The sequence below is a fragment of the Rhinatrema bivittatum genome, chromosome 9, assembly GCF_901001135.1.
Source record: "Rhinatrema bivittatum chromosome 9, aRhiBiv1.1, whole genome shotgun sequence".
Classification (NCBI taxonomy): domain Eukaryota; kingdom Metazoa; phylum Chordata; class Amphibia; order Gymnophiona; family Rhinatrematidae; genus Rhinatrema; species Rhinatrema bivittatum.
In genome coordinates, this window is record NC_042623.1 from 169,520,835 (window position 1) to 169,539,948 (window position 19,114).

General features: G+C 42.2%; 1 protein-coding gene across 7 annotated transcripts in view; it reads right to left on the bottom strand.

Annotated features, from left to right (window-relative positions):
• Nucleotides 1–3,504: 3,504 nt before the first annotated feature.
• Nucleotides 3,505–19,114, bottom strand: part of DTYMK (deoxythymidylate kinase) — a 49,995-nt gene continuing 34,385 nt past the window's right edge. For all 7 annotated transcript variants that reach the window (XM_029616442.1, XM_029616437.1, XM_029616439.1 and 4 more), the window contains 2 exons: nt 17,123–17,320; nt 3,505–4,211 (listed from right to left, as the gene is read on the bottom strand). In XM_029616442.1, coding sequence (XP_029472302.1) covers nt 4,095–4,211; nt 17,123–17,320 — 315 coding nt within the window. In that variant the 3' untranslated portion in view covers nt 3,505–4,094. The remainder of the gene's footprint in view (nt 4,212–17,122; nt 17,321–19,114) is intronic.

Sequence of the window (19,114 nt, forward strand, 5' to 3'; positions counted from 1 at the left end):
TTTTCTCTATATCAGGTGGCGACCCAGATAGGACACCAAGACTTCATAAAGACGATTCCCTGCAATATTTTCACACTATTGAAATTCACCTTACCAAAAGCTTCACCCCGTCACATTTCATGTCCTCCCTCATCTTTCCCCCGTATTTGATTTAGAAGGGAGCTTTATACTAAGGAATCCCTGTCCTGAAATAGACATATTGCAAGATTCTTGAAAAAAAAAAAAAATGAACAAAAATAATGACTTCTTGTGTTACATGTCAAAAGAGTTTCACTGCCGCTTCACTGTTCTTTATCACAAGTCATGGGGCTCTGTCCACCACATCCCATGAATACCTCCATTCACAATGCATGTACTTTTACCCAAAGCGAAACTGGCCAATTTTCAAAAAGCTATTTTATCTGAGTAAATAGCTTTTGAAAATTGTCCTCCCTATAATCAGGCATTAACCAAGGGCTCAATGACATCATGTGCTGACCTAACCAATACTTCAAATGAATGAACTACTTCCCTAGAGAAAAGAAAAGAATAGGGATTCATTATGTGGGTGTTGGGAGGGGAAGGGGGCAGGCAGTGACAGGAGCACATGAAATGTGTGGGCTCAGAGTCAATAGGTGTTTTACCAGCCATAGTGCAAATATGAATGAAATTGGATGAGTAGTTCAAAAGTTATTTTGGGAGTGGAGCTATTTTGATTAACCCACAACAAACACTTCATATCGGTAGTTTAAGTAATATTTTTTATTTTAGATAAAGGCCTGGAATATTCCAGGAGTGCAAGATTACCAGCAAGGCAATTCAAAAGCAGTCTCAGAGTATTGTTGACATAATAGATTAAATCCAATTTAAACATCAATGAGCTAGCTTGTTTTCATAACATTTTCCTAATTGGTTGACATTAACACAGCACCTTCTTAATTGGATAGAATAAATTTTCTTATATATATAAGTGAGCTGGGATTCTTGCAAGTCATGTGATTTAAGCCCAGAAGGCAGAAACAAAACCTAGGAATAAAACTTAAGGCTGACCTCGACACACTTTGACTTTTGATCTACATTCTAGCACTTCAGCATGTTTTGTCATGTCAGCAACCTTAAATTAGTTTTTACAAGTCTGGTCAGTGTGATTTTCACAGTGCAGCAATGACAGCTTCATAGGAAAACCTTTTCAAAGCACCCTAACAGAATCATCCAGTCAGCCATGATTTTAGAAGGTCAGTTTCCCTTTAGGAAGTTAGATGAAAAATCCACAATTGCGCCAGAGATGTAGGTTAATACAGTTTTATAGTATGTAACAGCTTTATTAGCTAGAACTGATATAGCAAAATTTACAATGTGATATTATATTCAAAGATATTTTGTGCACTTTTATTAGGATTATATAAGCTCAGGCTACTATTGTAACATTTTACTGCATATACTTTTCTAGGTCAGAGATATTGGCGTTAGGTTTTTATCATACATGACTTTACATCATTAGCAACTGAGTCAGTGATGTTAGGACAAGGTTTCTCTCCTTTGATTCTATACCTAAATGCTTTGCTTGGAGCCAGAGTCCAGCAATGAGACATACTGCACCACAAAATGCATGAGGTGAGGCCCATCTTTGCTTTCCTAATTTAGAAAGAACTGGTCATGCAGGATGCAGATCTAAATTGAGATTTTTTTTTTCTTTAAGGTTATGACATAGTCCAGAGCTGCTGCTAGTCAGTTTAGCACCTGTTGTTGGAAGTTTGTCTACTGCAAATACCTTTTCCATGGCCCAGATTTCCTACCTACAATTATACAGAGCTGAGCACAACCTGTTAACTGCTTTGCAACACACAACGCATATGAGTATACATAAAAGGATAATTAAACAAACACCTCATATCCCTAGCAGCAGTAGTAAAGACTCTGGCACTTGTATAGTTCATATAGCTCTCATAGCCTCGAGAGGCACATTAAAAACACTGGGAAACCAAAGAGTAACAAGCAGTCCACTGGGTCAACATGACACCTCAGTGACAGTACTATGGGCTACCATTTGGGAGATCTGACTTCTGTTCCTTGGGATGGCCAGGACTAGGGAGTGTTCACAACTCCTAAGTGGAATATCAAAACCTGAATAAATTAAATGGAGTCTCATAAAAAAAAAAAATGTAGCTATAAAACAATCACAAAAAGTAAGCGTTGTAGCCCAAAACATTTGCAAGTAGTGCACCTAATAATCCACAGTAGTCATGAATACAGCCAGCACCTCATAAATCTTTTTCATTATGTTTGTATGCTAGCTGTTTGTCATAAGTATTCACAATCTTAGCCAGTGCACAAAAGGAGATGGCTAGCCAGCAGACTATATAGGTGCATGCATACCAGGTTCTGGAGGGAGCTATAGGCAGTATCACATAATTGAAGACCATTGCTATAATGGCTGGGCTAGATAAGGGTGTTTAAAAACAAAATTAAGAAACATTTTGAAAGAAGACTCACGGTGCCAGGTCACTTTTTTTTTTTTTTTTTATTGATCTGGACACCCAAAGTGCCAGGAGAAAACTAGCAGGCCAAAAAAGAAAAACAGTCAGCCTTTCAAACAGAAAAAAGGCTTCTTAAAAACACTAAGAAATTCAACTGCATGTAATATATGATAAAAGGAAAAATATAAAAATCTTAAAATTTAAGAGTTTCTTAAAAATGACTTTAGCCGTATTACTCCTTTAGTCAATTTTTCTGTCTAAACAGAATTTATTTTTTATGCTTTTACAATTGTTTGCAATAAAAGGTGTTTAACTTTGATTATGATCACATCCCAGTTTTAAAAACCCTTTATCTCTGGGGTTTTTCTTGAGCCTTTCATGCTGCCTAGGTGGGATCCAGCTGCTTGCTAGCTCCTGCACATAACAATTCTCTGCTATCCATTGCCATGACAGCAGTTTTCCCTCCATATTCTAGTGAATATCTCATTTTTAAATGCTCTAAAGCTTTAAATTATCATAAAGAAACTATTAGTGGTGAGATCAAAACTGGTTTTAAAGCATGGGTTGTCACACAGAGGGGTAGATTTTCAAAAGTACGTGAGGGCGTACACGTGCGCGCGCTACCTGGCACGCACACATGTATGCCTGATTTTATAACATGCGCACGCATGTTATAAAATCAGGGGTCAGCGCGCGCAAGGGGGTGCACCTTGCGGGCGCCAACGCCCGCAGGTTTCCCCTGTTCCCTTCCCCCTAACCTTTCCCCCCCTAGCCCTACTCCAACCCCCCCCAAATTATTATACCTTTTGTGCCTGCTGGAGGCAGGAGCAGGTTGCGCGCGCCGACACGCAATCCTCCAACTCAGCAGCAAATGGCCGCTATGCCGGAGGCCCCTTTAGAAAAGGCCTGGGGCTTTACGCGCGTCGCCAGGCCTTTATAAAATAGGCCTGACGCGCGTAGAACTTTTAAAATCCGGCCCAGAGGCTATTACTGACAGTCCAAGCATAAAAGCTGGCTTTTTTGAGGAGGGGGTGGGGGAGAGCTGGGGTAAGGTATGGTAGTTTTATTATTGCAATTAAAATATGGTTTTTACAACCACGTAGAACAGAGTAAGAGCAAGAAAAACACAAACAAATTTAGAGAAAGTAAGCATGACACACACAACTGAAGTACAAGAGGCCCCATTCTAACATAGTGACCAAGATCAGTAAGGAAACTAAAATAAGCTTTGCTCACACCTCAGATTTATGCCAAGGTCCATCTAGTAATGGAAATATGACAACTCTTTTCCTGTATGTTTTAGCAGTGTAATAAATAATATCATTGCCATGGTCAGGCTAAAAGTTAGGAAGGAGGATGGGGAATGTTTTATAATAAGAACAGAATAAGACCTTGGCTCCAACTACTCCGTCTAGGCCAAAACCAGACATTTCCTTGGAACACTGTGCCATAAAATAGGGAAAGCATGGAAAGATGAATAGTCTGACCCAATCCCGACAACCAATTGCACAAGTGGTATTACAGGACCTTTGGGAATAGCTGCTGTATCTGGGTGAAAAGCTGAGCATTAGATTGGAAGAGGTGCATCCTCTTCCTCCCCATATTGAATGCATGAGAGGAGTACAGATATCTCGCACTTCAGTCCTCCATCCAGAGCTTCTTTAAGGGCTTATCTTTAGCCTCTCGCATGGCATCTTCAGAGAGCGACCATATCTCCCTGTGCAAATCTTCTACGCTCTTTGATGCATCAATCACCTATTATACCAGAAAACAACAGCAAGTCATTAAAACAAAAATAACTCCTTACACCAGTCTTTAGAGCGAATTTCCTTTCCTGTATGAATACCCTTTATTTAATTCATCATATGACACAAAGTGAACATTTTCCATCTGCTAATTGGGTTTCTTGGAGTTCCGTTGTCTATAGTTTAAACCTATGAGATACTGTCCTCTCACCAGATGGGGACAAAATAAAAATTAGGCAGAATGGACCTTCTCTCTCTATATGCTGCCATCAGGCTCCTCTGTTTCCATTCTGCCCAAACTGCAATGATATACTAACACTTTTTTTGTTTATATTATCCAACACAAAACTAATACTTTGATCAGTGGTTCTCAACCCAGCCCCTGGGACAGATCCAGTCAATATGACTTTCAGTATATCCACAATACGCATATGATAGGTCTGTACACAATGGAGGAGTACATGCAAATCTATCTCATTGCTATTCATGGTAGATAACCTGCAAACCAGACTGACTGGTTGCGTCTAGAGGACTGGGATGACAATTATTGCATTAAATGAAACAGAGACCCCGAAAAGCAAAGATTAAGAAGGAAAGAAGCATTATCTACTTATAAATAGGTGAAAAGGAATCAAACTGGTATTTATGTATTTAATTTCAGTTTCTCTTTTACTTCATAATTATCTCAAAGCCAAACCCTAAGCAGGTAATATGGACTATCAATGGCAGAACTCCAAAGCATCCAATTAGTAAAAGAAAGTTTCCCTTTGATCGCTTAGACCTATGTCATATGCCGAAAGAGTACGCTAACCGCAGACACCACTCCCTTCCAAAATGCTATATCAGACAAAGAAAAGGAGTTAAATTTGCTGTTCTACAAGGTTCTCCCATACCTCTCAAGCCGACACTCTTCATACCCTTGAACCTTTGAGTGCTCTAATACATTTCATAGGAAAACAATCATAGGCAGCAGAGGCCTTTAATATCTTCCTAAATCCATCTAGATCAGGGGGGAGAAACTTTAGTCCTTGAGTCACACAAAGCAGTCTAATTTTCAGGACATCCCCAATGAATATGCTAGAAATATATTCGGCTACAATGGAGGCAAATCTCTCATGCATACTCATCATGGATTTCCTGAAAACTAGACTGGTTTGTAGGTCTTGAGGACCAGAATTGGTCATTCCCGAACTAGACATAGGTGGCTCAGAAACAGAATCCTGTTTGTAGGCCAAAACCCAATCAACCTAACAGCTAAAGGGCTTTGTTTTAACAAGGAATATATTCAAAATTATCTAAGCTGAACAGCCCTAAGCAGTTTAACCTCTTTTCGTAAGGGAGCTGTTCCATCCCCATTATCATCTTTGTTGCTCTTCTCTGTATCTTTTCTAGTTCTTCTATATCCCTTTAAAGATGTGACAAACATGAATACATGCAACATGAATGGATATATCTTCCAGATAAAATGTCTAGGTCAGGAAGCTGGCAAAGCAGTTATATGGGGAAATATTATTGCATATATGGCTAGGCAAAATAAAAAAAATAAATAAATAAACCGCAGTGCTAAACAATTGTGGCTCTTGCAGTTTAACAAGGCTCAAGCTGCACACAGGTTAGATTTATCAGATGCTAATAAACGAACTTTGGATCAAGCTTGGGCAGTCCTGACCCATTTACTTTTTCAAAAACCAAAGTCGCTGCAATTCTTTAAATACAATGTATATACTGTAAGTATATCAATAAGACAGGAGAAATATTGGCAAGCCTGGTGAGGGCAAAGAGACAATGGTCTTATAATACCAGTGTATGAGAATTTGGGGAAGATACAAAATTTGACTGCAGCTATACCAGATTTTTTAAATTTTTCCAAACATTATACAGAATTAAACAGGAAAATTTAGATATACAGGAATTTTTAAACAATTTTACATGGCCTGCTCTTACTGACAATTCGTTTTCTCTGCTGAATAAACCCATTCGAGACTCCACTATTTTGGTATCATTCAGGGTTAAGGCACCTGGACTTGACGGCCTGGAGTCAGAATTCTATAAAGTGCTAGCGTTTTCTGTTCTGGGGCCCTTGAACACATTTTGTAATGATGTCCTTCTCAATGGCTCCTTTCTCAGAGGAAAGTAACCAGTCTTTAATGGCTGCATTACTAAAAAAAAGAATAAGGACCTTTTTGAGGCATGTACTCACCGCCTCATTTCTTTAATAAATGTCAATATAAAAATCTTTCCAGCTGTTCTTGCGCATAGGACACATGGTGTGCTTTCTTGTTTGGTTGCTCTAGATCAAACAGATTTTGTTGAGGGCAGGCATGGGGTCAAAAATATTAGGAAGCTTATATCTGCTTTGGCTCAAAAGTATTCTAAATGGGCTATGATCCTGAGCCTTGATGCTAAGAAGGCATTTGACTCCCTGATATGGAGTTATATGTTCTGGACACTGACCAACTTTGGCTTTCAGGGGAATATCACAAAGTGATTCTAAATAATTTTCAGTAATCCAAGCACAAGGCTTTTTATTAAGGAGCGGTCTCATAGACTCCAGTTATTAGGTGGTGTGCGACAAGGCTGCCCACCTCTACTATTTATTTGGCTGTTGAAACATTGGAATTTGAGAGATCATGCAGAGTTAAAGGGAATAGAGGTGGGCTTGATGACATTGAAACTTTCCATGTTTGCAGTTGATATATTGCTATTTGTTTGGAATTTGCAGCAGGAGATCCCAATTATTCAAGGCCTTTTTTCAAAGTTTCAGGCGTTTGCTGGCTTGAAAATCAATTTTGACAATCTAAAGCCTTGCCTTTGGATGAAAACCTTAAGGAATCGTAGCAAGGTGATTTCCCCTTTAAATGGACCGAGGACAGGCTAAAATATTTGGAGGTTTGTGGAGGGCGTGATATTATACATTTATATGACCTCAATATTAAAGATGTTATTCTACAAATAAAATCAGTTACAAATATGGAAGGACCTTCCAATATCTTATAGGACATTTTGCCCTTTTGAAGATAGTGGTTATAACAAAAATTCTTTATAAGCTGCAAATCCTGCCCTGCTGGATGACATGTAAGGATTTATCCCTTCTTCATCTCTTTATTACTTTTATGTGATGGGGTAAGAAGGCCAGGGTGAGCTATGACACATGGTCACGAAGCAAGGAGTTGGCCAGGTTGGACTTGCCTAACAAAGTTTTACAATGATGCATGTAAGCTTCATTTTGTGCGGGAATGGCACACTGGAGACTATGATTACCGTATGGAGGGGCTAAGAGAAAACATGGTTACCTCGTGGTCCCTGCTCTCTCTCTTGCAGGTCTCCAGTGCCCAGTGGTCCACATTAAAGAAAGAGAATATTATGATCTGGCCTAGCGATGGATTTGAAATTTGGGGGAGATGCATTATAAATTGTCCATGTTTTTGCCAAATGTTGGAAATATGGCTTTTCTACTGGGATTGGAACATGGTGTTTTCGATAATTAGAAAACTAAAGAGCTACATTCCATTGCCCAACTATATGACAGCAGTATGGTAGCGAGATTGTATAGATGAAGGACAAGTATTCCCTCCCAAACTCACATTTCTTTGCTAATCTACAAGTAAGACACTATCTATCCTCACTGAAGTGGACAACAGATTTTCTTTGAAAAGAGAACAGGTGGCATAAGGATATGCAGCAGCCGCTCACAGAAGCAAAAAAAAAAAATTCCATATTGAATTGGCATGAATTTTGAAAACAAAAAATTTTGAAGTCTGTATCGATACTGGGGGAGGAATTTGTTACTGATGTGACCAAAGAAAGCATTTAGATATGCTTCCAAGGTCTCCAAAGGTTTAATATAGATACTTCAATAAAGGAAATTAAGTTATTACACCATGCTTTCCTTGAGAATGTAAAATGATATATGAAGCTAGATATGACACCACATTCTAATAAATGTAGACATGAACATTTATTATTTATTTTAAAAATCTTATACGTTGCAACTTCTTTGCACTTGGCATTCACAGTGGATTACATTCAGAACATAAAACATTAAAAGCAATACTTCATAAAGCAAAACACAAATATGTAAACATACATAACAATATCCTAATATTAAATACTAGTCAATCAATTTATCCAAATGCTGCCATGAATAAAACTGCTTTAACACCTTTTCTGAATTCTTTAACATCTTTCTTCCCGTAGCTGCAATGGCAGGGCATTCCACAATGTTGGTGAGACAAATGAAAACACCCTTGCATGAGTAAACTGGCGACTCCTGATTAGCAGGTACTTGTTATAACATTTTCCCTTCAGCATGCAATATGCGTGCTGGTGCGTACCACTGAATCCTTTTATTTAACATGCAAGCATACCCAAAGAGTAATACATTTGTGCGTAATTGTTGGTAATTTAAATTATGATCTGTGTTTAAACGGAAGCCAATGTAGTTCTCTCATCACTGGGCTAATATGCTCACATGGTGCAATGCTGCTCCACCCTAACAAACGTTTGGTAAGATATCGTACCCACTGAAATACAGCAATGTACTGGAATTCTTCTCCCAGGTAAAGGAGAACTTTTGTTCTAGGTGATCTGTCATATGTTCAGAGTACTGGCAAAGGGAAGGAAAAGTTTATATTTTTGGCTCTCCGACTTGCAGGCAAGTAATTATTAAGTAGACTGATGAGCAACCACCTACTTTGCATCTGTGGTAAACAAAATGACAGAGCTTATGCATGTGGAAAGTCTGGATGCAAAGTGGAGAAAACGCAAACGCCTTCTTTGATCGGTTGCATGTCGATATGCAAAAGATGGTTTTCTGAATTGGGATGTTCCTCACAGTGGAGTACTTGAAAGCGGAGGACCTTTTTTATTTCAATCTATTGACCCTCCAAACATTTATCTTATGCTATAGTTCTCTGATGGCATTCTACATTTTAGCATTGGTACCAGCCTTGTAACGCACCCTTATAATACATATGGGAGCCAGAATCGTGTGTCACCAGAGCTGGGAGACATTTAGTTAAGAACAGACCTTCTCGGAGCGCTGTTCACCGCGCTGGAAGTTGGCTGCCCGAGCTTGAGGCTCTGCCCAGAGATCTTTCAACATTCGTGATTCTCCCCGAGGGCCTGCCTTCCCACCCGCCATCTTGCCGTGCGCGGAAAAAAGAAAAAACTGTAAGTCCGCTGGAGTGGGTGAATACCGGGGCAAACATTTGTAAAACACAGCAGTTCCAAAAGACCCCCCCGAATAAAAGTTTGTGCCGAAATCACTGCTGGGGCGGCGAGCATCGCGGGAGGAACGGGTGGACCTAGTGCTGGGGTCACGTGCCCATCCCCCTCTGCCCTCTTCTACTGTTTTCCATCGCAACTGCATGCTGCACGAGCAGAAGATAATTAAATACAGCTGACTTTTACACCTAACAGCCTTGGGAGGCTATATATCCCTTGAGAGCTCTGAGTGGGTGGCGGGATTGGAGGGGGGGGAGCGCCGGCTATCGGGTGCTGCAGTCACGGGAACAGACGGAAGGAGCAGGAAAGCAGCAGAAGCCAGTTAATCTTGCCCCCGTATCTACTTAAGAGGCGGCCATCTTTACAGGGTGGAATACATAGTAGTCTCAGATAAACATCAGCCACCGACACACCGCCCTTAGGCTTGGTTTTGTGGGAAAGAACCACCATCATAAGGGATTATCTACGTACCCACAATAAGATCTTTCTTAACATAACTGAGGAGGTGAGTGACGGCGCGGAGCAGATAGGAAGCCTAATCGGGGAGCCCCTGTCCACCATGAGCTCCTAAATGCAGTCAGTAATGGGGGGCACTGGTGGACGCCGCTGCGAGATAATTGTTTGAATGCCGGATTTCGTTTCTCCCCTCCCCCGGACTCTCCTCCGCCCTCGTCGAGTCCATTGAACTTTCTTCATTAAACTTTCTTCAAGATAAACCTTTTTTAAGACAAATTGCAGACCTACCAACTTTTAATTGATAACCTTTAAAGCATTCTGGGGCCAGGATGGCCGCATGCCGAAAAGCGGCAGATTTAAAGCAATTTGCATATAGCAAATTAGTGGAAGAAAACTTGTCTGAGGCGATGGTGGCACCGAATACCTCCCAGGGACTAAGGAACGCTGGAGATGATGTAGGTGATGCGAGAATAGAGGGCCTGGAGACTACCACGGGAGACACAGGTCCAGACTTTCCCCAATCGGGACGAAATGCGTGGGTGGTTTATTGAACTTTGGTCGGACTTGAGGACCCACAAAGCAGAAATTCTAGCCTGCATCGAGAATATAAAAGAAGATCTTGCTTCCCTGGGCTCTCATGTGGATGAATTGGACGGGAGAGCGGATGGACAAAGTGTTCAGATGGATGCTTTATCAGCACAAACAAAGCAGTTCACAACGGAGCTGGAAACCTTGGGGGACAAAGTAGAAGATATCGAAAACCGGTCCCGCAGGTCCAACATACGCATTAGGGGAGTCCCTGAGGAGGAGCAATACGCAGATAGTATGCAGACGGCGATGGCAATCTGCCAAGATCTCTGGACCTGTTTCGGGAACCCCTCGGAGGAGCATGATCATAACTTCCAGGTGGATTTGGAAAGGGCGCATCGGGCTCTAGGGTCCAAACGCAATAATCAGCTCATGGACATCATCATTAAATTTCTTCACTATAAACAAAAAGAAGAGATCACCAAGCTGGCTCGGGCTCATCCCCAATGGAAATGGCGCAACCATGACATTGCCAGCTATAACGATTTGGCGCCTTCTATGCTGCAAAAGAGGTTCCTGCTGCGCGAGGCGACAACCGTCTTACGTCGCGCAGATATTCGCTACAGACAGGCCTTCCCGTTTGCTTTGATTTTTCAACACCAAGGTAACTCTTACCGGTTTAAAACACTAGCTGAGGCTGCTGATGAGCTGGCATCAGTTTCGACTTCACCCCAGCTTCTAGGCCCGTGCCACATACAGCTACGATGGAGGCAACAGGGGCCGGGCCGCGGACGGCTTCGCAGATAACCAGCTGGCTCCGGGAACCTTACTACAGATAAGGGCTGACGGTGAAGGATCTCTCTTCATGATTCTATCCAGAGAGAAGGAGATAGTACTGGGCAAATAGGAGTCTGTCTAATGTTCAGAACCTACAGTTTTCTTTGCAACCATCAATTGTGGAACAACGTTTTACAATCAGTTTGAAAGTTTTATTGGTATGCACGGTAGGCAAAGAGAATGTGTTGAAACAATTTTAAGGATACATGGGCTCGGCGGGTGGGTATGGGGGGGGGGGGGGGGGGGGGGGGAGAACAAAGGCTGGGAAGGCTGCGGTGTCCATCAGGTACCCCCAAGGGGGTGGATTCGCAGAAGATGGTGAGCGAATCCTATTTGTTAAGGTGGAGGAGGCAGTGAAGTCAGATTGTTCAACTAACTTTTTCAACTCAGGAAGATTCAGATTATTACCTTTTCATACTACTAGGGCAATGATACATTCTCACACTCAATCATTTACCCAAGGTTCATATGGATATTTGCAGGAAAATCCCCTTAAACCTAAAGCGATGTTTCCTTTACTAATTGATAATGGTTAAGATAATCTTTCTCAATGTTAAAGGTCTAAATACTTACAGAAAGCACTTCCTTCTCCAAAAAGAGTTGTTACATCAAAAAGCAGATATTGCATTCATTCAGGAAACCCAGTTGAAATGCAAACATGAGCATTTACTACAGTGCAGAGACTTCCCACATGTATTTTTGGCTGCCAGAGGATCAGAAGTTAAATATTCGGGGACAGGGATTTTGATATCAAAGCATTTGGTATTTGAGTATCTTTCTCACGCTGCTGATCTGCATGGGAGGTACTTTATCTTAAAACATCCAAATTGGCATAAAAAAAAAATTCACATTAGTGTCGGTTTACGCCCCCAATAGGGACCCAGGTCCCTTCTGGAAGGCACTGCATGGTGCATTTCCTTACATGCGGAAGGAACAAATCATATTAGGAGGGGACCTCAATGTTACCCTTAGGCCGGACATAGATATGTCTAACCCACACTCTCAGCTTTCTGGGCCCGGCAGGAAATCAGTGCAAAACTTCATGTCCGACTGGAATATTGTTGATATATGGAGAAGCCGATGCCCTAAAAGTCTCGATCCTACACTTTTTCTCAGCACCTCATGAAAGCTACTCACGCACAGATTACTTTCTGGTCGATAAACTTTTGGGAAATCAGATAAGAGGGGTGGATATAGATGTTATCACTTGGTCTGATCATGCCCCCATTACACTTGAAGCCGATCTAGATGACCGGGACGAGGGCAGTCGGTTCTGGAAGTTGAATGAATCCCTACTACAAGACGAAGTCTTTGTGCAGAAGTTGGGTGCACAGATGCAGGAATATTTCCGTTTGAATTCCGATGGGGATGTATCCTCTAGCACCCTTTGGGAGTGTTCCAAGGCGGTGGCAAGGGGGATTCTAATCTTTCGGGCAACTGCATGTAAACGCCAGGAACAGGGGGCCCGTATAGCCTTAATGGACAAAATCTCAGCCTTATCGCAGGCACATATGAGAACCTAATCTAAGCACTGCTACCAGAAGCTACTTGCACTAAAAGATGAATTAGCACAACTTGATAATAAATGTATACTTCATGCTTTGGATTCTCTTAAGCAGAAATACTATGAGGGGGGGGGGGGGGGGGGGGAAATAAGACAGGTTGTTTCTTAGCTTGCCAACTTCGGGTATGGGCTTCCCAAAATAATATTCTAAAAATTAAAAATCCGTCAGGGGACATCCTTACCGATTTGGCGGGAATTCGCAGTATCTTTTCGGAGTTTTTTCAGACTCTGTATAGGTCTGAGGGATCCATTCAACAAACAGACATAAATGCATATTTGCAAGATTTAGGTTTGCCTAGCTTGACTCCTGAGCAACGACAGAGCCTGGACGCTCCGATCCTCCCCAGCGAGATTGAGATGGTGATCAAATCCCTGAAATCCGACAAATCTCCTGGACTTGATGGCATCTCTGGGGTGTACAATAAAAAATGTATATCCATAGTAGCAGAATCCCTAGCCCAGTATGTTAATAACCTTAGGGAAGGCAAAGGCATAGGGCCCCATAACAATACAGCCGGAATCACTGTTATTCTTAAGCCTGGACGAGATCCGGCACAATGTGGCTCATATAGACCCATCACGCTTATTAATGTGGATCTCAAAATCCTGGCTAGAGTCCTAGCTCAACGACTCAATAAATTCCTTTCACAGCTAGTCCATTCTGATCAGGTAGGTTTCATTCCACAGCGCATGGCGGCAGATAACATACGAAAGATCATTGATCTCATATGGTGGGTTTGTAGAACTCAGACCCCTGCGGTATTACTATCCCTTGATGCTGAAAAGGCATTTGACCTAGTTCATTGGCCCTTTCTGTTCTCCACCTTAAGGCATATGGCATGTGGGCCCTTCTTTTTGCAATGGATACAACAGCTGTATGATAAACCCACTGCCAGGGTCAAAGTGAATAGCGGGTACGGTCCTGCTTTCCCTATAGGAAGGGCACTAGGCAAGGATGTCCATTGTCTCTCTTGCTATTTGCCTTATATCTTGAACCCCTAGTGACCCGGATCCGTAAGGCCATTGATATACATGGAGTTCGATTAGGGGCTGAGGAGTACAAAGCATTACTGTTTGCTGATGATATTCTATTAACATTAACAGATCCGGCCTCGTCGCTGGAGGGGGTCACCCGCGAATTATACAGCTTTGGCGGCAAAGTAGCCGGCCTTAAGGTGAACCTCTCTAAGTCAGAGTTGCTCAATGTGACTGAGTCCGGCTGAAGTACAAAATATTCGTAGTATGTTCCCGTATAAGTGGGCGAAGTCACATATAAAGTACCTGGGGGTCTTTCTAACAGCTAGATTACCTGATCTCTATATTCTAAATTATACACCATTGATCAATAGTCTAACCCTAGATATGAGCCGGTGGAACAGGGGTACTTTCTCATGGTTGGGAAGAATAGCAATTGCCAAAATGACAGTCCTGCCTAAATTTATTTATTTGTTTTCCTCCCTACCGGCAGACGTCTCTTCTCACATGATTCGATGCTGGCAAAAACTGATTTTTTATTTCATTTGATGTAGACGTCCCCCCTGCCTAGCGCGTCAGGTTCTCTATCTTCTGAAGTCACAGGGGGGACTGGGAGTACCCAATCTCCTATGGTACTATAGGGCAGCTCAGTTGCAAGCCATAATGGATATCCATCGTAATACGGAAATTAAGCAATGGGTGTCTATTGAACAAGCAATATTAGACCCAATGGCTTTACGGGCCATATTTTGGCAACCACGGAATACTTGGCGGCCAGCCAAGGATATCGCATGGTCTTTACAGGTTGGGGAATATAAATACTATCAAACCTCTCTACTCCATAACAGTCACATGCCGACAGGCTATCAGACCCCCCAGTTGACTGTTTGGAGGGACAAGGGTGTTACCACAATTGGGCACATGATGTCACAAGGGTCGATCCTAACATTGCAGGGACTAATGGATATCTTCCCCTTTAGCCCGAAAGATTTCCTGGTGTATGCTCAAGTAGTCCACTTTATTCAGACTTTACAACGCGCTAAACTGCTACGACCCTATGACCCAGCCGTTCGCTGTTTGAGTCTTTGGTTCAGTATAGCGACAGAATAAAGGGGCCTATTTCTAAGATATATCACGCCCTCTTCCCAGACAAACAGGAGATCAGCAACTTTGTGAGACAGTGGGCAGTAGATCTGGGGGAGCAGTTGAGCCCTCAGAAATGGGAGGCCATACTACATTTTGCCAGGAGATGTTCAATTTCAGCCGGATTGCTTGAAAATTGCTATAAGATGATATATAGATGGTTCTTTACCCCAGATAAAATTCATAGGATATATCCGGCTGCATCGGATTCCTGCTGGCAAAACTGTGGAAGTAGTGGAACTTATTTCCATATACGGTGGACCTGTCAGAAAATCCAGACCTTTTGGGAGATTCTTTTCACCTGGTTGAGTGACCTGTTCCATGTTACTCTTCATGCTTCTGCTATTACTGCCCTATTGCATGTTTACCCTGATGACCTACATAAGTCCCAGCAGCGTTTTTGTTCTCATACTCTTATTGCTGCTCGTACTTTGATAGCAGCAGGGTGGAAAACAGAACAGGTACCCCAGTTACCGGAGGTCATAGATAAACTTCATACATACTACCGGCTGGCCTCTCTAACCACTACCAAATACAGGAGAATGTCTTCTTTTATTAAATCTTAGAAACCGTTTATGGAATATATTGCTCAAATGTAATCTGATATTGTCTCAAGGGATCAGACGATATATGGGGGAATATATTGATTCATAGCAACTTGGGTGGGAATGTATCCTTTTACATTATCTTCCAATGTGTTTTCAAAGTGGCATGTTTCTTTTATAAGCATTGTGTATTGTGTATCACTATCTAACACCAATGGTTTTGGATCCTGCAGCAGATGGGATATAGCTCCACTCCGTTAGCGAGGGTAGGGGAGGGAGGGGGGATGTCTTCTGTATTCATATTGATATTGTAAAAGCAATGTTATGTTAAAAGTTTAATAAAATTATTAATTTCAAAAAATAAAAAAGTCAAGCAAAATAAGCAGCAAAATAGCAACAAAAAAAGTGGAAAAGATAGATTTTCAAACACAAACTTCCAAGGTGAAATTAGGGAGTTATATTTAGTTGCTCAACAGATACAGATTTTCATCTTGACAGATCTAGCAATCTACTTCTTAATTAACTGGCTAGATACAATTGAAACTTGGCCTCTGAGATCAGACAATACTGGCAGAGCCAGGTGGAGAGCAATCAAGGAAAATTTTGCCTTATTTTTTTTGGCCATGCAGTTTTCTCCTCCTCCTTTGGACTTCCACCTCTATTGGAAATGGGATTCGGGAGCCTTAGGCGTTCATTTGCAACTACCTGGGAATTTTTCCCTTTTCTATATCACCTTCCAACTTACCTAGCCTAGTCACTGCAGCAAAACTCCTCTGCCAGGGACCATGCGCCAGGGCTCCTTCTACAACTGCAATCATAGATCCTAAATTTAGTCACTGGGTATCACCACTGCACAATGACTTGAACTCCCTTCCTCTGCAGTATCCTCAACCCTAGCTGACCCAGAGAGCAGAAGCCCTCAACTGGAAATTGAACCAGAGTCCTCAACATGGCAGTGGGTAGCCCTGCTACTGAGCCACCAGGCTAGCCCCGCAACCTAAGTGTCTGGGTAAGAAAGCTCGTTAACAGCATATTGAATAACTGAGGCATTTCCATCAAAGTATTTCAAATACATCAGTCATTCTTAGCTGCTAATATCAATGGGTATATATGGCATTTGGAAAAAGGCAAAACAAGGTGGAATTATGCTTTCATTAAAATCAACACTATACATTTACTACCAGGAACCACAGCCTTAGAATTGTGATTTCTAACATTCAGACATTTCCCTGTTAGGATCTCACTGTCCTCTCTCACCAGGTTCAGAAATAAGGCACAAGCTCTCCTCTCTCACAAACTCTTACAGGTTGCTTGTCTGGCACGCGATCTTCTCTTTCCTCAGCAAAGAATAGCTACTTCTCTGGCAAAGTGCTGCAGTAATCTGTGCTCGGACAAACAGAATATGGCTTCTCTGAGAATCCCTTCCCACATGCCATGTTTTCATTCTTTGTACATTACTTTGGGTCTCTTGTGCATTGGCGGTTAAAAAAAATATATGAATAAACGAACTGCTATTACATGCCTTCATTAGAGCAGTACTTGGCTCGACAGTGGCAGCACCCCTAATCCAACCAGCCCACAGAACAGGCAACCTGAGCCAGCAGCAGAACAAGGACAGCAACATGCTCTCTCTTCTGTCTCACTCACTTTCCAATTTAATGTCTCATCTTCCATGAGCTGGAAGTAACGTTGAAGTACCCTCTCCTGAAAGTTCCTGTTTTCATAACGTTCATTACCAAAGCCACCTCGCTGCATTGCCTCCACCGGGCTCAGCTGGAGGAAAAGGATCAGATCAGGCTTGGGGAGACCCACGTCAGGTTGCTTACTCCATTCCAGGGAGAACTTCTGGAAGAAAGAGGAGAGAAACTAACATCAAACACTAAACAGAACAACAAAACCCAGCATGAAAGGAGAGAGAAGAGTGAGCTGGAGTGAAAGTTAAATGGAGGCCAATACAGGGGATCCGCTGGGCGTAAATTAGCTAAACAGGAGGCCATGAAGGCTATCTAATCTCTGTTATTATTATTATTTTTATATACCGACATTTGATCTCAATCGAGATATCACACCGGTTTACATTCAGGTACTGTAGGTATTTCTCTATCCCCAGAGGGCTTACAATCTAAGTTTGTACCTGAGGCAATGGAGGGTAAAGTGACTTGCCCAAGGTCACAAGGAGTGACAGCAGGACTCTAACCCTGGACTCTTGGTTCATAATCTACTGCTCTAACCACTAGACTATTCCTCCTCCCTCCCTGTTGCTCATAAAGGATACATGGTCAGCCTCACACAGTCCACTATTGTAACACATATGCATCATGGGCAGTGTACTCTAGTCTGAGCTAAATATAAATAAAGTAATTGCTCCAACCAACCTACAACATAAGCACTTACCTCTATCTTTATACAACTAAAGTAAGGTTAATTAAGGATCAAGAAGACAATGACTTGATCAAGATCAGAGTCCATCTCAAGTCAGGACTACAATCAATTCCAGAGATGAACTGCTACAGCAGACATCTTTGTTTGTTCTCAGATACAAATCCTTTGCTTGGCACAGGTGAAATGGACCAGGTCATTACTGACACAGAGATAAAGTAATTCATCAAAGTCTAGCCTTCAAAACCCAAGAATGGGTTGGTCCGGTGTCTCTGGTGATTCACCAGTCTGTGTCCTAGTCCCTGTGCAGAAATTAGCATCTTAAACCATAAGAGCAGAACAGGTTAGGTTATAAGCAAGGAAAGTCAAGATGGCTGCACAGGGAACTACTGACCTGACTCAGCATTCAGCAGCCTCACTAACACTTCATTGATAGCATATCCAGGTATATAAGAGGCTTAGACAATAGTATCAAGGGAGTAAGCTGGGGAGATAGCCATGGAGGCAGATGTTGAGGAAGAGGATCCGGAAGCAGCCTTTACCAGGCTCAGCCCCTAAGATAAGTGAATTTTTCCCTGCTTGCTGTAGAAAGGGGACTCTGAACTGCTAATTTTGAGTAAATTGAAAGGAAACGCTTTGCAGATTTGTTTGAAAAAAGCCCACAAGTGATAGATGAAAAGGAAACTAGTAGGGTTTTGATGTGTTTGTACTGCTGAGAACTGCACAGAAAGTGCTGCTACACAAATGGACTCTAAAATATTCACCAGAAAGAAATAGATGCTTTTCTTCTAACTCCAGCCATGTGAAATTGCCTGTAGTTAGCTAGCTACAGTCTCTGAACATCACAGAAGGAACACTTCTCCCTAATTACAGTCCGATACAGTAAAGTCTGTGGGAGAGCGGGCAAATGCCCGCTCTCCCGGCGCGCGCACCGGCCACTCGCCGGTGTGCGCGATACAGTATTTAAATTAGGTCCGGCGGTAGATCAGGGCAAAAGGAGGCGCTAGGGACACTAGCGTGTCCCTAGCGCCTCCTTTTTGACAGGAGCGGCGGCTGTCAACGGGTTTGACAGCCGACGCTCAATTTTGCCGGGGTCGGTTCTCGATTTTTGGCCTGACAGCCGCAGGCCGAATTCAAAAATTTTTTTTTTTAACTTTTTTTACTCTTCGGGACCTCAGACTTAATATCGCTATGATATTAAGTCGGAGGGTGCACAGAAAAGCAGTTTTTACTGCTTTTCTGTGAACTTTCCCGGTGCCG